General features: G+C 38.9%; 2 protein-coding genes across 3 annotated transcripts in view; one reads left to right on the top strand and one right to left on the bottom strand.

Moving 5' to 3' along the window:
- cep85l (centrosomal protein 85, like) overlaps window positions 1–9740 on the top strand; it is a 79247-nt gene extending 69507 nt beyond the window's left edge. For both annotated transcript variants that reach the window (XM_007255378.4, XM_007255377.4), the window contains exons 11-14: window positions 410–460; window positions 1069–1176; window positions 5299–5479; window positions 7285–9740. In XM_007255378.4, coding sequence (XP_007255440.3) covers window positions 410–460; window positions 1069–1176; window positions 5299–5479; window positions 7285–7448 — 504 coding nt within the window. In that variant the 3' untranslated portion in view covers window positions 7449–9740. The remainder of the gene's footprint in view (window positions 1–409; window positions 461–1068; window positions 1177–5298; window positions 5480–7284) is intronic.
- Window positions 9741–11377: 1637 nt separating this feature from the next.
- On the bottom strand, window positions 11378–22695 carry si:dkeyp-114g9.1 (F-box protein). The gene is made up of 8 exons (XM_049484247.1): window positions 22374–22695; window positions 20863–21148; window positions 20638–20757; window positions 19545–19802; window positions 18199–18290; window positions 16009–16190; window positions 13751–13924; window positions 11378–12011 (listed from the first exon to the last, which is right to left on the bottom strand). Exons 1-8 carry the CDS (start codon window positions 22656–22658, stop codon window positions 11831–11833), a joined length of 1578 nt encoding a protein of 525 aa, XP_049340204.1. The 5' UTR covers window positions 22659–22695; the 3' UTR covers window positions 11378–11830.
- Between the last annotated feature and the right edge of the window lie 153 nt (window positions 22696–22848).

The raw sequence follows: 22848 nt of genomic DNA, 5'->3' as shown, positions 1-22848 counted from the left end.
CGATGTTGCTCGTCTTTGTATCACTGTTATGTGTCAGGGTTGCTACATTTCCATACTTCCTGAGTTCAGCCTTTTGTGTAGAAAATAGTTTTTTTGTCATTTGTGAATCGACTCAGAACATCCACGTTTGAATCGAGATGCATCTAAGAATCAAAAAATTCCCCCACCACAAACACAAACATTAATTTCCTCAGTATATGGAATTAATGGGGGGAAATTTGCTCGTACATTTTTTTCTTGTCATTCTTGTTTCAGTTTTTGTTGTGTACACTCTTGCTGCTAATTGGAACATTTTCTCTATATAAAGAGCCCCTCTGACACCTCCCCAGCCACCCACCTGCACCCACACACTTAGCTTGTGTTTGTTGTGGTGGGTAAGCTCTCAGTTTATGATGCTTTCTGCTTTCAGCTGATCGACAGCCAGAAGCAGCAGATTGATAAGCTCACACTGGAATTGACGGTAAGAAAGATGTTTTTGCTTGGTGCTCTTGGAGCTTTTAGTTTTCTTGACCCCGCACAGTAGAGTTAATAGCTCTCTCTTTCAGCAGCACTCAACTGCTGTGAAAGCTGTATTGCAGGTGTAATAGTAGTATTCTGCTTGTATTGCCACATATTGGCACAGCGATAAGCTTTGAATTATTCAGAATGTAAAAAAAAAAAATTCAAGTAGAGAGACCAACATAAGCCTGTAAGGTCATCTGTAACTGTCGCTGGACAGTTAAAACCACTGGTAACACCTTATTAATTTATAGACATTTAGGTTAAAGTTAATTTAATGTTAGTTAAGCATCTGAGAGACACGTATAAGGTTCCATTCAAATACAGTGTTAGAACATTGATCGTTTTAGAGTTTGTTTGCATGTTGCATCCTCCAGAGATATCAGTGTTGCCAGGGCCAATATTATAAGAAGGACTAAGGGGAAATATCTCTCGTTTCTTACAAAAGTTGGATGCAACTTTTTCTTTGATAAATTTACATAATCAGCTCCAGAAGGTTCTTTTTAAGTGAAGGAGGTGACTGAGCACGCTCTCTCTCTCTCTCTCTCTCTCTCTCTCTCTCTCTCTCAGGCACTGGAGAAGAGGCTGCAGAAGGAGAAGGGGATCACGCAGGAACTCCACTTGCAGCTGTCTGAGAGAGAGGAGGACCTGGAGTTGCTCTCCAAAAGCAAACACCAGGTACATTCATACTCCTGCCTTCTCTCTATATAAAAACATTTTTATACTGGTTTGAGTAAAAATGATCACATGTATTTTTGTGTTTTGGTTGTTCTTTATAACTGACTTAAAAAAATCAAACCTGTTTCACAATTATTATTTTGATTAAAGCAGCCATATTTGTATACAATTTATATTATATTTTATTCTTGATTTTCTGTCAGATTTTGTCACGTAACTTTTCTCACTTTAGAGATATGCACACTGTTCCAGTTCAAGAGTGCTGGGTCTGAAATTGTGTAGCAATGTTATTTTTTTAGATGAATGAACAGAGGCAAGAAATTTGTGCATCCTTTTACATGTTTTTGCTGTAAAAAATATAACATTGTACTATAGTAGCACAGTTTTGGATATAGCCTATGTATTGACCTGCTACATTAAACTATAAGCTCATTCTCTGCCTTAGACTTAGTTAGCGTTTCTAAAACACAGTTATAGCCAAACTCTAAACACAGTTCCCTACATTACATACAGCAATACAAACTCAACACCCTGTGTTAGTATTTGGAACCACTGCCCTGCAAACACCACATTCATGTACCAGTTACCCAAACCCTGTTATATATTTTCAATATAATCTTAACATATATGTAGAAACAGATAGAACAATGATAGAATGAAGAAGAGCACAACAGTAAGGAAATGAACATACAACAAGCATTGATTATGTCTGGGCCTTTTTTTTTTCCAGTTTTTAGGATGCTAGGCAGAAAGTCATCTAATCTGAACTGCTACAATATAGCAAGTATCAGTGTGAAACAACTGTGCTAACAATATGTTCAAGGACGCTGAGCTATTGTCCCTCTAACTGGTATTGTAGTACCAGTTGTACTTTATGTCTATTTAATACTCTACTACAGTACTGTAAAGTTTCAGAAATTGGGTATTAGCAAACTTAAAAACCTGTAATGCCACAATGATACATAAAATAACTAGTGCCACCAAACCAACTACATGGAGTAGCACTTCAACCAATCGGCAACACACTAGCAACAACCTAACATCCCCATATCAGCCAAATGCACTGCTCTAGTTCTTAAAAATGTTAGATTTTAAGAACTATTATCATATGAGCACTCAGGCCTATAGTAAAGCGCTTGCACATCTCTCCCTGCAGGCCGACCTTATGAAATAATATCAGATGTGGAGGTTTAGGCTTGACTGAAAGCTCATTTTAGTGCAACTACATTTTCTTCTGAGTCTTCTGTTCTTCCCCCTGTTCTTTTCATAGAAGAAAGGGTCATGAATAACCCAGCTGGCCCTCAGCACACAATTAGAATTCATGGTGTGATTTTTCACATTGCTGTCTCAAGGTGAGACGGAGTGCGGTGCTCACACACGGAGCCCGTTCTGCACAGTCTGAGCCACACACAGCTGAAAACACCAACAGAGGGACCTTGTGTTATGGACATCAATTACCCAGCTGACAGGGCATCGAAGCCCATTATCAGCAGGGATGTTCCCCCCAGTGTTTAATACCCTATGGAACATGTGCACACACTTTCTTTCACTCAGACACATGCATGTGGATGCAGATTTGGTCATGATGACCTTTAGGGGTGGGAATCTCCAGGCACCTTATGTTTTGATTAGATCACGATTTAGAGGTTTGCGATGTGACCTGATTATCAATAAGATGCATCTTGATGTATCTTACTGTTCTATACAGGATTTCTCATTTCTCATTCAAGTAAAGTATGTGTAGTTATCATAGTGAATTCTGCTATTTAAAAGGCTCTTTACCATACCATTTATATTATTTTATTTATTTCAATAAATCAAATGTTTCATTTAAAAATCTAGGATTCATGTAGTTATTGATAACACATTTTTTTCTTTATAATTTCCCTTTCAGTTCACCTTCATTTTTAATATTCTTTTGACATTAGAAGACTTAGACACCAAAACCATTAGCAGAACTCAATTATTATTTTACTGATAACACAGATTAATTTAGTTAGGGTAATATTATACTGATCTCTGTTTGATTTGTGTATTATAAAATCTCAGGGTAGTTTTTAAATTAGAATAGTGTTATATATGTTATGTTATATATGTTGAGTCACTGGGTTTAACTGGGAGTTTTATTGGAGAAAATAAACTAAATATACTAAAGTATAGCTGCATATTCTTACCTAAATAAAGAGGAGTGTGTGTGAAAGTGAGAGAGAGAGTGTCGACAGTCTTGAGAAAAATGAAACAGATGGTTCAATAGGTAGCATCTCTGCTAATGTAAGTCTGCGCTGATAAACAGTGTGACAGTGTAAGCGGTAGCAAACACTCTCGCACAGACAAACTTGAGAGAAATGCAAGATAAAAACGATATGCATACTTTAGAACATGGAATTGTACAAGAGTACTAGGAGGTAAAAATGTGTACCCATTAAATAAAATGCGTAGCTATATGTTGGGAGGTCTGACTCGATTTTTGGGCACTTGTGAATGGATTTAGGATCGTTTATGTCCAAATAAAGATGACCTAATGACCTTTAATAAGTGCATATACACAGTCATTGGCAAGTGGCTGCCAGTGAAAGAGTGGCTGCAGTCAAGAGGGCCGGTTCTTTCAAACCTGAAACTGATGCATTCTGTTTGTTGGGTTGCAGTAGCACCCGTCATCAAATTTCACACACACAAACGGGTCCTGTGTCTGAAAAGTGTTTGATAATTTAGTAAGTCAGTGCCCTTTGTGGTAGAAGCAGCAGCAAACCCTAATGCATCATGATTTTTGAAGAGTAGTTGGCCTTTCATCATCTGACATAATTGGAGGCAGTCTGCAGGCCCCCTCACCTTCGCTTTGCGTCAGCGCCTTTGCCAGGATGCTGCAGGAGATCAAAGTTGAGGCTCCTCACCATCCCTCCTGAAACTGAACGCTTGTTTGGGCACTCAGGAACACTTTTTAGATGTGTCACTCACTATTAAATAAGGCTGGTAAAGTTTCTTAACTTTCATTAGAATCAGTGCTTAAAGCATGCCACCATTCAACAGCTAGTGCTCCAGTTCAGCATCAGTAGGTAAACACACACACAATCCCCTTACACACACACACGCACACTCTCCCTCTCTCTCACATCTTTGCACATTACATTTCTGTTCACACACATCCTGGATTTCAGCCCTGCCATCGGCAGCTGTCCCACTCAACTTGAGTAGCTCTCAATAAATTCATGTACTTTCATCCCAAAATAACAGGCTCTAATGGACAAATCTCAGCCAGCAGAGAACTACTTCATAGCTTGATGTTTTCAGCAGTTGCTCTAAAAAAGATCCTCATAAACAGTTAAGAGCACCAAACACAAAACAACAGCAATGCCTGTGAATTTGCATTGGGAAGGCTTTAATTAATGAAACACTTTACCTCAATTACGATTACAAGCTTACAGTTAAGTACATTATTAGGACTTCCTCTACTCTGTGGTGTTAATGGGTTTAATACTGAGCTATATATTTAATTATACAGACACACCAATTCTTACATTTCCTGTCCTCTTAAAGTTGTAAAGAGGCAGAGTAGGTATAAAGTGAATAGCCCTATTTGAGTAATGTTCTAATCCATATCTCTGCTGCACAGAAAAAGCTCATCAAAGTTACCAGCCTCAGAAGCCACAAGTTAACCCTTTTTCTTCACTTAGTTGAGTAGTTCTTGCCATAGTATGGATTAGAACATTAATCAAATGTAGCTATTCACTGTATACCAACTCTACCTCTTCGCAACTTTACAACGGATGCTCTCAAACACATTAAGAGGAAAACTACCTCATAAAACCGACTGGGAAAATCAGGTGTACAAAGCTGCCATTTAAGCAAGAGGTGCTACTTTAAGGATTCTAAAATATAAAACAGATTTTGGTTTGTTTTACAAATGTGTAAATATAATGACAATAAATATATTTATCAACAGCACTGTTCACACTGTGCACCCTGTTATTTTTTTTCCCCGATTATAAAATATACCCCTCTTCCCAGTCTACATTAATGTTTGATGAAGTGTTCTGAAGCAATGAAAACAGCACACTGTGCAGGGCCTAGCTTTGGGCTGATGTTCGTCATTAACGTCATGTGTGATGTGTGTTTTGTGTACAGAACCAAAGACAGGTGGATGATGGAGCGCTGCGGCCGTCACCGGGCCCCACGGTGCAGGAGGCGGGGCCTCTGCTGAAGGAGATGTCTCTGTGTCTGCTGGATTTAAAGGCTCTCTGCAGCATCCTCACGCAGAGAGCCCAGGGCAAAGAGCCCAACTTGGCACTGCTGCTGGGCATCAAATGTGAGTGCTCCTCCATCCACATGCACTTCACCCACTGCTTCATTCAGTCAGCTTAGTCTCTACACCACAAAACACAGCCCCATATCTCATTTCACTCATTTCTCTGTCCTCACATGTCCTGGGTTCAAAACACTGTGTATAATATAACAACATTTACAGCCCACACACACACTTTCAACTTTTTATAGTTTTATAGTGATTGGAGAGGTTAGAGAGAGTATAATGAATAGTATTTATGCTATTATAAATAACAGAAGGGTAATATTGGGATAGAGGAAGAAAAGAGGAGGAGAAACAGGAAATGAGTTTAGAAGTATTTTTTTTAACAGGTGTTAGTAGAGTAAATGCTCTTTGAAGAGCTCTGTCCTAATAAGTTTCTTAAAGGTAGCGAGGGACACTCCTGCTCTGGTAGTAGTAGGTAGGTAGTTTTTTTTACACCATTGTGGAAATAGGTAGGAGAACAGTCTGGCTTTGTGTGAATTATTGTGATGAATGGAACAAAATAAATGATTTAAAATAATCTGAGGTTTGACTTTCGGTACTATTGACTTCTGTTGAATGTTAAGCTAGGGCTGGGTATCACCACTGATTTCCTGAATTGTTTTGATTCCAATTAGTTTCAAATTTTTTGTTGTAATTACATGTTTGGTTTGGATATGTGAGAAACAGCATGAATAAAGAAATCAGTATAATTACCAATGTTGTGATTTTACAAGGAGAACTCAATCTACCATTATTAAAAATATTTAGTTAGAGCTTAAGGGAAATAGGCTAATTATAATAAAGATTTACAGGTTCCTGAAAGATGGGCTTGTCGTTAGTGATTTGCTACGTTTCCATTGGTCAGTTTTAACAAAACATTGATGGAATCTACCAATTACAATGGAGAACCTAATGACAGACACACAAACCAGTATCTCTGTCTTTATTCATATTTTCTTAACTCTGGCTATGAGTGAATTGATCTCTCAAAAAGGTCAGACTACTGCTTCTGAGTTTTACTGTTTGAATCAGTAAAATATTAAACAGTTTTCTCTGGTTTGTTAAAGTTAGCACTGTTCAGAGACTGATGTCTATTAGACGTTGAGCTATTGCTGGGGGATTTGATTGCACTCACCAATAGCAAATGCATTAGTAAAGTCTGGATGTTGGATAACCTTACATCTGTGACAACAAGGACCGTCACGATAATTACAATTATCGAGTAATTTTTCTTTGTCCATAAAGTTGTTGCGTTTCTCAGATGTTCTGAGGTGGTTCTTGCTGCTTGTCCTCGTCTGCTTTCTTGGAAAGAACATGAGGTGATGCTGTTGCTGTTTAAACGGTCCACTCTGTCTCACTGCTCTGAATACTTTCACACCTCACCTCTCTCCCACTTTCTCTAAGGGCTCAAACTGCATCAATCCCTGCAACCCACAGCTTTTACAGAGTAAACAGACACTGACACACACAGTCTAACACACACATTTATTGCTGAGAGTGTATCAACATAAAAACTTCTCCCTGCGATGCCTGAAAAACAGTTAAAGGCATGGTTTACTGAAAAATTCTGTGTACCACCAAAAAGTAGTACATTTAATGGTGAACCTTTTCTCCTGAAGCCAAACACTTAAAGGTAGTCTTGCAGGAGTAGCCTTGTGACGGTTTGGACATAAGGCTGTGTTCACATTACCAAGTTTAAGTAAAACAAATCTGACCTTTTGCCTTAAGAGGCAGGCTGATTCTGTTCTTTCTTAGCTGTAGGAAAGTGCCGGTGTGTTTGTGGTATTATGGTCTGATTTGTGATTCTGTGTTTCCTGTTTCAGCTATGAGCTGCTCAGGTGAAGAAGGCGAGAAGCCGCCGGTGGAGGACAGCTTGCGGGCCAAGCTGCTGGAAGTGTGCCAGCTAAGGAAGGACATTGACGAGCTGCGAACCATCATTTCCGACCGCTACGCACAGGACATGGGGGAGAACTGCGTGACGCAGTGAAGCACCCCCTACAGTCCAGCCTGCTTTCCCAGGCCTCCCGTTCCCAACCACTGAGGACTAGAAGACAACAAAGGGAAAAATATTAATAATAATAATAATAATAATAAAAGAGAATCAGAGGTCTCTGACTACTGAATGTTGGACCAAGCTGTGAATCTAGTTTACGTGGGAGTCTTTGTAGCTTTGTGTTTAAACGCTCATCTCCACTTCAGATTGTTGAAGATGGTCGTATATGAACTCTTTGAAAGTTTTTGATGTATATTTATTGGGATCATGGATCACCTTCTTAGGTATTACAGTCAGTGGACTTTGAGGATTCTGTCCAGATGTTCAGAAACAATGCACAGCAATGCAGTAGGAACCACAGAAATATATGTTCTCTAATGAGCCCTCCTTCAGCTGTTACAGTAAGGTGTTGGTGGAACGGTTAATGCAGCTATTTAAGTGCCTTGTCATAAGATGTTAATGATCCAGTTTGTTTCTTCTGTTGTATCACAAACCCTGTCCAACGTTGACCAAAAGACAAGGTCCATGTTCTTCATCAACTGCTGGTTGCAGGTCAACACTACGGCAGATTCACTTCCCACATGTTTAACCGTCTTCCACTCAGCACCTTGTATTCTGACTGTGATGTTGCTCTGTGTCTCTCTCTGTGTGTTACTTCTAAACTGTTCTTCTAGTAGGACTTTAGGACTACAGTACTAATAGCAGCAATCCAGGCTCCTGAAAAGTTCCACAACCAGGAAGGAGGGTGCAGTTGGTTGGGTGGTTGGATGGTTGTTTGGTTGCGGGAAATTCACAAAAAGGGCCAACCAGATTTAGGAGCAGGTTTGTTGATTCAGATTAAAAACTGTACTAGATTTCAGGTAAATCGCGGCAGGAATTGTTTTTAGTTCTAGTGACAAAAAAAATTTAATCAGGAAATACTACTCAGCAGTTCCTGAGCTAGTGATGAGCTCAATTACTGTTCTGGTCCTGAGGATGTTTTTCCTCATGAAGCTCCAAAGACGAGGAGGAGAAACACAGATGTCCAGTTTTTTTTCCTCCCTCACAGAACGGGAAAAACGCACAAAGGAGTTTTATAAACACCATAAGATAAGAATACATAGGATTTACTATAAAATAACCTAGTAAAAAAACTAAAAACCATCAATGCAAAAATGATTCTCAGGTATTTTCTATAGACAGTGTTAAGACTCCACAGTTAAAAGTGGAATTGCATTGCTTTTATTATTTTAAAAAGGGATTTTAACTCTCTGAGTTGTCTGGTCTTAAGAGTTGGATCTTTTCATGTTGGCCCCATATAAAATTATTTTTGTCTGTAATATAAGAAAAGTTCAGCGACTCGGTCATGACAATCTATGCACAGGCATTTGCAAGACGATAAATGTTTGTAAAATATTTATTGAACCAATGTATTCCGCTGATGTATCTCTAGATAGCAATATAACTGTTATATTCAGTATATTTTTGCATGGGACTTAAACTAGGATATTTGTCAGTGTGTGCTAGGATTGTCCATCACGTGCATGTCTGTGTTCTACCGCTCTTCTTAAACACTGTCCTGATGGATGGAACCTGTACAGAATGGATGAGATCACTGAAGCTGGTTTTGATACACACACACAGTGCTATGCAACCTCGTATTTACCAGCATTCAGTACTATAGAGTTAAGCAGACATCGTTTTTACTGTGCCTTTATAAATCTATGCAGCAAAGTCAGAATCCTGTGTTTTTAAAGTATATGTATGTCAGCAAGACTTCCATGGTTGGCATGACTTTGATAATGAAGAGGCAGAAGCCGTGTTGGAACCTGCTGAAAGGACGTAACCTCCACACATTCTGATGAAAGGCATGCAGTCGTGTTAAGCCATAGCCACAAACAATGCATATTTCTACTCAGGCAAAGTGAGGCTGAAACCTGACGAGGAATGTTCTTGCTGCAGCTCCTGGTTTATACTTTACCAGGCGCTATTAAAGTGAACAGGCGTGCGGAGTGGTGTACAGAGATGGAGTGATTGTATTGCAGACGTGAGCAAAGGGAAGTGCACGGTTGTCATGGCCGACTCTGAACTCACTGTGGGCTGAAGGCCACTGGCTGGCTTTACTGAACGGTATAGACCTCACTGGGTTAAACTTAGTTTAAGCTTTTATTTTTTCAGCTAGACTTTACATATGCCAAAGCTCTATTTATGTACCAACTTCAAAAGTAAAGTATTTTTCCATTTTGTACAAAATTAAAATGAAAAAAAAAAAAAAAAAGTTTGCTCTTCATTTGTACAGAGAATGAATAAAATATTTTTGTAAAATCGGCTGCTTGGTTTTTTTATTGCTGACAATGTACATGCATAACACTTAAAGGGCTCTTAGGGCTGCATGACATTAGATGAAAAACTGACAATGCTTTTTTTTTATTCTGTGGTACATATTCACATAAAAAAATATTGTTTACTAGAAGGCAGTGATACAGCATTTCATGATAAAAATGCATGCCATGTTCTCAAGATGGAAATAAAATTGCAAAACTGCAGATATAATAAGCTCATGAACACTGCCACCTTGTGCATCCTCCTGTGATTTGATTGTCTTTGACTAAATTCAGTTGAGATGTTGGTTAAAAATACCACTTAGGCTAAATTCACATTACCAGGCTGAAGTGACAGATTTATTGCTAAATGTGTCTCAGATCAGATTTTTTTCATGGCTGTTTAAAATCTGAGTTGAAAAAAATCGTATGTAGCATGTTTAGTCACTTTAATATGTGGACCTAAATTGGATACATATCTGATACATGGACATGCGACAGTAATGTGAACGATCAAATCGGAATTCATGCATCTTTTAGCTTTTACACTTTGCTACGTTCTTCTCTCGTACCCACACGTCTCTTGGTGCAACTGTGCAGCTATAGCTGCAAAAACAGCAAAAGCAAACCGCCTCACCTTCTTTCACCTCCTTGATCTGAGCATGAACTTCAGACCAGCTGTTTCCTCTCGACTCCAGCAAAAGATGCTCCACATATGAGCTGCTAACTCGTCCATTTCCCTTTATAAAGCTACAAATAAAGCGGTTTATTTATTTATTTATTTATAAGCGCCGTTTCCACTCCAGCAGTTTTACAGCGGGCGGTGTTGTGCCAATTCAGCTCTTTAAGGGAGCCGGATACTGTGGGGAGTCAGATTTTGGCACAACACCGGGTTGGGCTGGATTTTTGGAGCCAGCTCTAAGCGCTAGTGTAACTCTAGCTTTAGACTGCTAGATATGCCCCTATGACACAATAGAAGATGTTGCCCAGCTGACAGATTTTCAGAGAGGTGAATCACCGATGAACTGCCCACAATCCAAACCCTTCATCAAGCAGTCATTAAGCTTTGTTTGAAAGGAACTGCATCATCTACAGCAATGAAACCAGGATCTGGTCAGGTTTGAATATGTAGGTCTTGTGGTGAGCACTTTAATCCTGCTCTTGCTGCCACGCAACATGCTGCCCCTACAGCTGGTGTGATGATCTGGGGAGCAGTCTCATGACAGCCAGTCACCTGTAGTGGTGATACAAGGAACACAAAGCTCAGCGATATGTGCAGGACATTCTGCAGCCCTGTGTACTGCCTCTCAGAAGAACTTCCAGCTGTTATTTTCAGAAGTATAATGCTCACCCAAACACAGCAAGCGTTTAAGAAATGTTTCCATCAGACAGAAGCACTACCTTGGCTTACATGCCAATTGTGCTTTGGCTCAATTAGCCCCCCCAAAAAACTTAACGAATGTATATTCTTATAGAAAAAAGGAACATAGCACCAGATAGTAGATTATGAAAGGACTTTTAATAGTCTCAGGGCTAATGCGATGTTTTTGCATTTCAATAAAAAAACGTACAAGTAATCATCTTTCTTCAGCTGTAAAAAAAATAAATATTAATAAACCTGTCTTGTTTTCCCTGTTCCAGATCAGCTATCAAAGCTAAAACATCACAACCATTAAAAGGCAATTTAGGTGGAACAGCAGATTATTCATAGCCCTTATTTAAATCCTTACCTAAAATCTATATACACACACAAAAAAAAAAACTTTTCTAGCAGTTATGAGTGCAGATAAAAAAATAAATATATAAAAAAGTGATTTCAGTCTTTCAAGCCTGTAGCCCTCTCAAACAGACCCTCAAGCAAAAGGTAAACTAAAGTCCAGTCTCAAAAATAAAAAAACAAAAACTGGACCAATTAAAAAAAATAAATAAAAAAATCTCAAATTTAAAATTAAGATTATAAAAATACACACAAATCGTGTTTTGTTTGCCTAAAAGCTTTAAAACATTTAAAAATATATATATAGGCTTATTAGAAAGCAGTTGGTCCAGGGTGAGGTGGGAGGAGTCTGGTCTGGTCTAAGCCACAGGTTGTCTCCACAGTCTCTGGGAGAGAGCGCTGGCAGTGAGGTAGTTGAAGTGGGTTTGAGCGCACTGCAGGACCAGCTCCTTCACCGCCTCCAGATAGAGCTGCTGACCAGAGTGAAGATACAGCCAGATCAGTCTGCTCAGCTTCGCACTGCCAGAGTTCCCATGTAAACTTTCTGCAGAGAGAGGGTGGAAAAACCGGTTAGGACACGTATGACTCACTATTGTCTGTAGTGTAAAAATATCCATCAATCTTTATTTTAACTAAAGATAAAACAGAATAAAAACAGAATAAGTGTAAAATAAATAATAAAACTTGGTTTAATTAGGAAAATAAAGTTTAAAAGACGCACACACACAATAACATTTTGGGAGATATATATACACACTTTTTTCCATCACCTGTCGCACTTCACTGTGTGCATGGAGTTGTCATTTTCTCCATTCCAAAATACAATAATGTAAATGAGTGGTTTGTATACAAACATACAAGTAAACCGTGAGCAAAAATCAAGGTCAGCCAAAATTATTAAGGGCATGTCCATATATTGTATGACAAATCAATAATACTGTGACAGGACCAACTGTGTCCAACACCTCAGTGGCACGTTTGGTCATCTCTGGTCAAAATTAAATACTATTTTGGGTAGTTAAGGAAATAGAAGATTAACTTATCTCAAAGAGGCATAATTAAAACAATCTTGTGTATTCATTTTGTTTTGTACATTTTGATACCATGTAAAGTTTCCAGCACCCCAAGAGAGTTAACCAATGTCTCAGTCCTTAATTAAATATGGCCGGCTCACAATCATTAGGAAAGACCAGGTGATGCATATTTTATAGCTTTATAAATATACCTAGCACTCTGAAAATTAAAGTCTGACTGAAAAACACCTGCAGGATTATTTAGAACACTTTATAGGAGGTGCACTGTTCTACTGTACAGGAACATCTGCACAAATATGACCTTCATAGAAGAAAAGGGGAGGGGGAGGGAGGAAAAAAAAAAAACCTTTTGCCACCAAATCACAATGACTCATATACAAGCTTTATGTATTAAAGTCGTTTTATATCCACTACGAGAGAAGGCATGTTATGAGAATTTCAATTTCATGAAAATCATTATTTTTAGACGACTTTTTACTTCAACTCCTTACATTTATCACATACAGTGCAATTCAATGCATTCAGTGCAATGAAAGCAGTGGGTAGGCCAAACAACCAATCAGACCTTTAACATGCATTTGCTTTTCTTTGCTGGTAAACAAGACAAATCACCTGAGAGACTGCAGCCATCTGATAAACTGACCACCATGTCCAAGGGTCACAGAGGCATGCGGCAGCTTGTCATAAATTCTAATTAACATTTCACTGACTCCTTGTCACAAACTCTCAAGTGATGAATGGGTTCTTACAGGCGGGGAAGGGGAAAATAATCAGATTTTTCCTCTTATGGTTCACGTACATGACCTGAATTACTCCCAGTCTCTCAGCAACAGCCATCAGCTCTCAGAGACTGATCAGCATCAGGCAAGAGGACACATCAAACCAAGCTGTCGCTGCGTGTGAGATCTAAACACGAACCCAAACAATAAAGCTTCCAGACAAGCGAGCACTATTAGATATACGCATAAGGCAAATAAAAAAAATGAATAACTAAAACTTCAGGCTAGTTGTTCAATATGGACAGGCTTCTGTGTGGGCTGAAATTTGGTTTTCTAGGTAACTGAGATGATGCCTCTCTCTCACGATAATCTAATAATCAGCAAGTGTGAGTACACCCGATACCATTACTCCAGGCTCTAACAGTGGAAACGCTTCACTGCAGTCGTGATTACGGATGATGTATTGCAGAGTATTCCAATTTTGTTGCAACATGAGCGCCACAGATCTCTACAGAGCTCAGTAAACTTGCCTTGAGCGATCTTGGTGTCGAACTCCAGCAGGGTATAGAGCTCATCTGGCAGCAGCTCTCTCAGCCAGGCGTTCTCTTCTAGAAAGATCCAGTTATGGACCATTCTCTTCCTGCGCAGAAAACCCTTCACGTGCTCCAGGTAGACGCCATTGCCAGACACCAAGTACAACCTGAACAGCAGAAATTGCAGTGCATGTTATTTTAATCTCATTAAAATACCTTCAGTTTTTTGGATAAATCTGCTCCCAGATCTACAAACGAGGAAAATCTCTAAGAACACACAAACAAAAAAAAAAGGTAAATGCCAGGTTCAGGCTTTTTTTCCAAAATGTATTTGACTGGTTATGTCTGACAATTGGAATTAACACCCTTACAGCAGTGCAGTAGTAAAAAGATTTTGCAAGGCAATCAATTTTTTCTTAACACTTCCGGTGAACAATGTAATCATAAGCCATTGTACTGCAGTGCAATCACAAGAGACCACCTGCTCTACTTTCAAATCACCTGAAAAGTAAACACTCAAGATTTTTTAAAGAAAGATACCACACATTTTACAACATTTGCAACAACCTAAATAGAGCTTCCAATATAGCAACTAAACTGAACATAATTCTTAGCAAAACCCCTTAAAAGAACAGCTGCAAAATGTGCCCAGAGTTTAGCAAGTTTTCTGTTCCACCTTAATTGAAGCAGCACAAACTAACAGACAGGGTTCATACACCTTTTACAAGGTAAAACTTAAGCACTTTCAAGGCCTATTTTCAAGTTTTTCCAGCACTTTTCAGCTGTGGTAAATGAATTACAATGGTGATTTCAAAACTGCGATTCTCCACACTTCAAAGCGACTGTGCTACTGAGAAAAAAAATACTTCTATGAAAGTAAGTAACAGGAATTTTAATACCAATGTTCTTAACTGCATGTTTATCCTATTTATTTGATTGAGCAGTTACTGTAATATGTTAAATTCATGAGGGCATTTATACATACATATACTCAAAATTATTGATTTGCTTTTTTGTCACACTGCAAGAGATGGTATTATGTTTATGTAAACACAACCAGAATTGTGTATGGTAACAGCAGAAGGAGAAGAAATGAAAGCCTTTATTTTACGCTCTGCAATCTTTTTTTTAAGCTAATTATTTTAGTCAGATAGTTATTTAATGTAAAGTAAATTAAGTTAGAACTGCAAGCCTTCTCAAGCACTTTCTCCAAAATTCCAGCACTGTCCAGGCCTGGAAAACAGAACGTTAAAATTCAAGCATTTTCCAGGATTTCAAGCACATGTACGAACCCTGAACAGAAAAAGAACAAATGGACAATGATGATTGAGAGCTTTAGCTAATGTAGAACAGGTTCTGAGTTATCAGTGTGAGTAGGCGATGGCACATGCTCAGTGTTAATGTTCAAGTCTATGTGGCTTAATAATCCATATTTACAGCTGTAGAGTGTGGCAGGAATACATTATTGCATAGTTAAAGAGCAAAATTAAAAATATTAAACAGGAGTTTGCTGCAGCATAGTATTATGAGAGGTCACCTTGATCCATTAAACATTTTACCTTAAAGTTTTAATTAATTAAAAATTAGATACACCAAAAAGTAGTTTCTGTATAAAGTACATCAGCTAAACTGTAATGAGGGAAAAGTTGCAGATTTTTTTTTTTTTTTTATCAACATCTCATTCAATAACAGTACTTAGCTGATGTTAACAGAATTGGTTCTGTCTGTAGAGAAGAGGTTTATTCCACTTGTATCGAGATCAGTAGCCTCAAACTTCAAACAGATACCATTGACTAGCCGTGGATCCTCACCCCACGACTGACTGCAGGCTGTGTGTTTGAAGCTGCCAGCAGTGTCCCAGTTCTCACACTGTGCGCTGTGCCGGCTTCAAAGCCCCGCCCGATAAGCGACCACTAGTCAAGCTCAAGGTCTTCTGAATAAGTTCTTAATGGAAACTGACCCCCCCCTCCCCCATCCCTTTTCTCCCCACTTTCCAAATCACATAGCAGTGCCCAGTTACCATCTGGCCAAAGACCTTAAAATATGTAAAACTCCTTGGAGCGCAATCAAAAAAAAAAAGCCAGGCAACCAATGTCAAGCTGTTACTGGGGTAGAGGTTTCATTAATAAAATTAAATTTTAAAGCTGTCTCCAAGAAGCTTGTTGTGTAACCGAGCTGCTCGTACACATTTAAAATCTCTTCTCCGCCACTTACCCCGCGGAGAGTGCGTGCACTCAGTATCAGCACTTACTTGTAATACGGAAGCGTCTCGATCATCTTCCAGTTGACGTAATTGGTAGCCGTCTCCTCCAAGGTGCACACTCTGCTCATCTGGACTTTAGCCACCTGCCAGAAGCGCTCATGCTCTACCAGGCTCTCCCGCATCTCCCTCTTCAGGAGCATGTACACACCATCCAGAGTGTCCTCATAAACCTGCGAGCACATGATGCAACACTAATACAAAACTGCTTTTGTAATTTTACTTCTGTACATCTTCACAAAGCATTTAAAAATAAATTAAACTAAAGAAATAATTTTAAACACCTCCAAACAACCTCCATTGTGTAAATGCCTAAAATTTAATACTCAATATCCTCTCTTTAGATGCTTGTCAGGTCTTTACATCAGTCACTTTTAGTTGCAGCTTATTTGTGGAGCTTTGTCTTTACTAAAGAAGCTCGTGTTACATTATTGTTTCATTACTGAATAGTGGTAAGTCAAAATATGGATATCACAAAATATTGCCCAACCCCGGCAAACTTAAAATGACTGCTTTATTACTCCAATCAGCGCTCATAAAATGAATAAGGTAAACCTGCAGTAACGAATATTACTTATTTTGATGAGAATTTTGGCAGCAGACCAGAGAGCCTATGTGCTCTATTCATTGTAGCTCTGTTTTTTTATATTTCACTTTGTTTAAGCTTGGGTTGAAACTTCTGTTCAGAAATATCCTGCAGTCACTTGAAGGAATTATAGTATAGTTATTTTGCGCAGGTGTTGTGCCAAGGTTGTGCTAAGTTTAAATATAAAGCAGCCTGCTAATTTCCTTCCAAAGTCTTAAGAGAAACCAGTGTAATTTAAAACTTCGGGTTTGTAAATTGACCTTTTAATGGATTCATCCAATATTAAACAGAAAATACAGAAAGTACAGAAATTTCATTCTGTTTCATTTGGTTTATTTATTTGTGGTTTTCTATCATTCCACAATTGTTCATTATACATACTGTGGATTATTACTTGCTGCAGCAGAATCAGCCTACAGCTAATATTGTAGAGGATAGAGTGGCAAATTTAACTTGAATGGACGGTTTCATTTGTGAATAATGTTCTCTTTACTTTTTACTGTATTATGAGGTCTTCCAGGTATTTAGCACTCCTGAGCTCACCAGTGTTCCTTATTTTTTATTTTAGTACGTTTTTTTTAAACTACCAGAATTGTTGATTTCACTTCTATTTCTCCAACCATCTAGATTCATAAGGTTAATGCCACCTGTATTGACAGTTCCCATGGAAAGCTACCGATTATACTGAAAACATAATTTAGCAGCTTTTTATCTGTTATGTGTAAATGAGAGTGCAGACCACTCTTGGCCATGAAACTGACTGCTAATTGTCCAAATCTCCGCAGGGTGCTAATGCTAATGAATACTGTACCAGTAAAACAGGAGCTGAACTACATACAAAAATAATTTAAAAAAAAATAAAATAAGTTTCTTAAATTAAATACAAAATTTCCCCTGAATGCATTAATGTCAAATAAACATTTTCCAGGTCTAATATAGCAGCCAGTACGCTGCTGGTGGGAGGTGGGGGATTTTGTGTGGCCTCTCTGGGCCCAAAATAATTGTGAGCATTTTCAAAATGCCACATGCACGCTAAAAAAAACAAAAGCATCAATCACTTCTAGTTTTCCCACCACATCACTGTATTGCTGCTTGTGGGAGATGTTATTATACTGCCTTGTAACACAGAGAGGATGCCTGTTGTCACACATGAGGTGTAATTGAATGGGACACACATTGATGTGTCTGTAATAAATTTAGCCACCTGTTAAGATGGGAGGCTGTGCTTCCTGTTGTCTACTCAAGCTGTGACCGGTGAAAATCACCGGCAGTAGCTAATGACCTGTAGACACATAATGGCAGGAGATGCACGCCACTGGAATACAGTACAATGGGTCATATTCTGTCATATTTCACATTTAGCAGCAGAATCTTAAAATAGGCTATTATTTTAACTTCTCCATTGAGGGATAAAGGTGCACATGCACCTTTTCATACTATATAAATGAAAAAAATTCAATGCATTCAAACAAAATTCAAAGTCAGGTCTGACTGACCCCTTGGCACTAGACTCATTTATTCAGGACAAATGTGAAAACCCAGGTTCCATTCCACACAATTTCCTTAAAGATAAGTAGAGAAATTCTTTTCTTTACCTTTCTGCGCTTCAATTTGCCCCAGTCACGGCCCAGAATCCATGCCACCAGTGACTTGCACATGGAGAAGTAGTTTCCCACTGTATGAATACCTGCAGGAAAAGAAGGAGTAGCTGATTTTAAAGCTAACATTCAAGATTAGAGGACTACACCCTCTAGATTTGAGACTAAAAAGGATTTTCCACAGGATAATTCCCACAGTCAGGGAAACTAATCCCCAAAATAGATTTAATCTCTCCGGATAATCAGACCAAAGAGTTTGAGGGAATGTTATTTGATCTCTAAAACTTTGACTCCTTTGCTGCAAAAGTAAGCCAGCTTCCAGGGAAAAATCCTAATGAGCATGAAGTAGACAGCAATGAAGTTTACAAAAACCCAGAATAACATGGGTCAATCAATTAAAAACTTCCAGAAGCCTCAAATATTCAGAATGAGTATTAAATAATCCCAGGAACCTAATTTAAATCAACTCAAACATATCTGATGAAGGAATGGGACAGAAGTATACCTAAAGAGCTGGACGATAAGGAAGGTATACCAGCCATTGCGTCAAGGCTAAAGAATGTTAATAAATAAAAGGCCAAAAAATTTAAAAATTAAAAAATAATAATAAATTTACCAACAGAACCGGCACACGATGGCAGCATTCCTTTAAAAGGCGACCCATTACAGGAAACGAGGAAACAGTGAGGGTGCAGACAAATAAAAACTCTTACCAGGATTAAACTACTGAAGACCAGCAGCCAGAGGCATTAGCTTAGCACAAATCTGAAAACATGGGCAACAGGCTGTTGCTTTATAGTCCTCCTTGCTACTGTTTTACGGTAGTTCTGAAAGATGACGCTAGCCGAGAGCTTCCAGTTGAAGCCAATCAAATGATGTGGATTGGTATCCGGAGGGTGTTTTCACGCTGCACGCAGTATACAGAGGCTGCCAATCTATATGCATTTTTTTTCTGGATACTATATACATTAACACATAAAATCTCTGCACTACATTTGGAGGTTGTTTGCAATGCAGTTACATTTGTATTTGCACAAAACCCAGTAAAGGTGGGGCTATATTGTTACAACAACAACCTGTGCAGACAGGATTGTGGTGTAGGTACAGATACAAATCTGATCTCAACAGACCTGGCATACAAAACCACCTTAAATTTGCCTGCAGTCTGAACCTAGCCTTAGACAGGGGAGGTATAATTCTACTGGTCTGAATTGGGTAAGCAAAAAAATTTAAATAAATAAATAAATAAATTAAGTCATCATATTCTGAAGGTTGTTGGGAACTTATTGGGAAATTATTGTACACAAGGTGCCCTCAAGGTCCATTATAAAAATCCAACTCACCCACGTTCTCGTCTCCCTGAGCCAGGCGGCCCCTCCAGTAGTCACTAGTGATTGGATGGAGAGAGGCGAGGTATCTCACGTCACACAACGTTTCTCCCCACGTAGCCACTTTCTTCTTGCTGTGCTTCCTCCACTGAAGGAAGATGGACCGCAGCTGCCGGTTCAATGGCGAGGGCTGACGGAAAAGCCAGTAGGTGAAGAGCCACTGAAACCGGCACTGTGTGTACTGATGATACATAGACTCCAGCTCAGAGTGGTCTAGAAGAGAATTAGGTGGAAATCAATAGTGGATTGTCTTTGCACATTTAGATCACAGTTCAGATGGTAATCTGTATAGCAGGCACAATTGTAATTGTAACTTATAATACTGCCAAGTCCTAATTGATTCCCTGAAATACATTAAAATAATCATTCAATTTTCACACTCATTTCCCTGTTAAATTAACAAGATCAGTAAATTTTTAGCCATCATTTTTGGGGTTTTGCACAACTCAAACTTGCAGCCCCTTAAAACTGTGTTTCAATTAGACATTATTGAAAAGTTGACTAAAAACCTGGAGAGCAGTGAGAAATCTAGAGAGCAGTAATTTCTACACATAAAAAGTACAAGAAGTTTTTGTTGCTCTTCTTGTTACAAATGAAACAAAATGCCTCTAATGCTTTACACTGATAAAACAAATGCAAAAACAAAGCCAAAAGCTTTCCACTTCCTAGCTATAAATACTGAGAAAAAGTGCATCACTGTGCAAAACATTAGAGCTTTGTGCCGGTATAATTTTATTTAAAAGCTTACATGGCCAGCCCTTTAAAATCATATAAAAAGCACAAATACATTTCTACTGTCATAAAAACAAAGATAGAATTTCATAATTAATTCATAAACTTCACACTGACTTTTACAAAATGGTGTTTTGCTTGCAGATCATAAATTGCTTAAATTTTAATCCATAAACATTACTAGAAAAGAGGGGAAGCATAGACAGTTCAAAACATGAAAGAAACTCAGCATCTTCGCAAAACCTCTAGTACAACAACAAAGCTGAACACAGCCATGAAATTGATCAAAGATATATCCAGAGTCTCGATTACTTACCGCTGCTTTGGTGTTGGGCAAGAACGTGCTGGAATACCATCGCTACACTGCCGTGATGGCTGAGGGCAAAGCTGAACAACTCCCTCCATTCAAATTTGAGGGTGTCACCTTCTTCTTTCTCTAAAATTAAAAAGATAATAAACAACTGAACAGGAAAACAAGATTTAATTTTCTTATCCGATACACTCTCCGTGAACCAGTCTGGCTGGAACGTGAGCAGCCTACCCTGAAGCTTCTCTTTGAAGAGGTCTCTGGAGATGCCCCAGAGCTTCTCCACATCACTGCATGAAAGCCTAGCTGAGGGCAGGGGTACGCGCTCCTCCAGCACCAGCCACTGGGTCCAGTAAGAACGAGGCGGAAAGGGGAATTCAGTGAAGAGCTTCTCCTGAAGCGAGCGGTTACAGTGAATGTTCCGGAAGAGAGTTCTCCACATGAACACCAAGCGGAAAGCAGTCTTGGCCGGGACGACAGAACCAGCTGTGCTATTTGGAAGGCTGACCTGAAATGAATCCTAAGAGCAAAAGGGGAAAGAGGAGAAAAAACAAACACCACAACATAAATTATAGCACACACTTTAAAAAAAAAAAAAAAAAACATACTAAAAAGTAAAATTTACACATTAAGGTTGGCCTCAAATAAGGTGAAAATGCTAAATCATAGAAAGTACTTAGCTAGACAAACATTTACAAAAACAGCCATTGCTGAGAAATGTACACAGAACAAAACATACAGTTCTAAACTTATTTACCAAAGAACGTAAATTGAGGGCATAAAACCAATCCACAGACTACAAAATGACCACAACTTCAGTCCTCCAGTTCCACCCTCAGATGACTCACTATGCATTCAGGTCCATAACGGCCAACGATCCTAAAGTGCACTTTAGAATCCAGACACTCTGTCTCATTTTTCCTAATCAGTTATGTTGTACAAAGTATTCAGAAGAGATGGACTGAATAACAGCACAGCACTGTTATCTACTGGCCAGTGTTTAAACACTAGATGAACCACTGTCTGACACCAATATTTACACGTAAACCAAAAATGTAAATGAAAAATACAGCTAAGATCAATAAAACTTAGTTTTCTTTAAAAAAAAATCATTGACCATAGAAAACTACGTTTAACCTTAAAAAAACGTGCAAATTTGACCAACGGTTTTCATCATGGCCGACCAAAACACCTTTGTTAAAGCTAGCTATCGTAGCTAACCCTAGCTCACTACTTTTGATTGACTTGTACACACTTAGGACAAAGTAACAAAATGTAGGACAGGTTTACGTATCGTATAACCAATAAAAAATATATAATTTAGATCCGTAGATATAAACAAATGTCTGGTATAAGTTTAAGGTTTTTTTTTGCCTTAAGTAGCTAATGCTAACTAGGGTTATACAATATAAGTTAATTTACTTGCTTAGCTCAAGATTTAGTGACCTGTAAAAAACTGTATTCGGATAAATTAATAAGAATTAAGAACATATCTCTTCAGATAGGCCAGTCAGATAAATATATGAGTAACTTATATAGAAATTCACTAAAAGCCCACAAACAGACACGAGCACAGCCACCGAGCCCAGTTACCGGTAAATTAACTAACCGAACGGTAGCTAGGTTCAGTAGTCAGCTAACGCTAGTTAGCTAGCTGGGTTAGTTTGGTTAAGAGAGATCTGCGCGCTGTTGATCCGGGAGATGTTTAAATATCGATGTGTTGTGATCTGTGTAAGAAATCTCACCCGAAAGTGTCTGGTCCAGAGCGAGTTACAGGAGCAGACTCTGAAGAGCGGCCTGCAGGTGCTGCCCGCTCTCAGCAGAGACATGGGGTCCAGGAACCTCAGGATCACCAGCAGAACCTCATCACTCAGACACAGCATCCCGGCGCTGCCCTCACCCTCCACCACAGACTCTCCACCGCCCTCACCTCCTTCTCCTGGGGTCAGATCCTCCTCTGCGACCGCGGACAGTCTGGAGAACTGCTCCAGCAGACCCTCGCTCTCCCAGGTGGTGTCTGGATGCGCCATACCTGCCCTGCCCACCTGCGCCCTCACCCGGACCCGGATTAAAGGGTCGGGAAGTACCACCTGGGGGGGGGAACCAGGGGCTTCAGCTTTTACTCTACACTTTAATTAGGAAATACTGGTGTTGTTTTCTGATTTTACAAATAAAACTGTTGTTTTTTTCTGTTAAAATAAGATTTACGTTAGTGTAAAA

Source organism: Astyanax mexicanus, chromosome 1 (genome assembly GCF_023375975.1).
Source record: "Astyanax mexicanus isolate ESR-SI-001 chromosome 1, AstMex3_surface, whole genome shotgun sequence".
NCBI classification, from domain to species: Eukaryota; Metazoa; Chordata; class Actinopteri; order Characiformes; family Acestrorhamphidae; genus Astyanax; species Astyanax mexicanus.
Note: the sequence above shows the minus strand (reverse complement) of the source record. Positions and strands in the feature narration are given on the sequence as shown.

Excerpts from the sequence above, each read along its gene's own strand:
- si:dkeyp-114g9.1 (XM_049484247.1), bottom strand. The coding sequence starts at position 22,658 with ATGGCGCATCCAGACACCACCTGGGAGAGCGAGGGTCTGCTGGAGCAG. Across the intron at positions 20,758-20,862 it reads CTTCAAAGAGAAGCTTCAGG|AGAAAGAAGAAGGTGACACC; the intron begins GTAGGCTGCTCA and ends TTTTAATTTTAG. Across the intron at positions 18,291-19,544 it reads TCAGGGAGACGAGAACGTGG|GTATTCATACAGTGGGAAAC; the intron begins GTGAGTTGGATT and ends CTTTTCCTGCAG.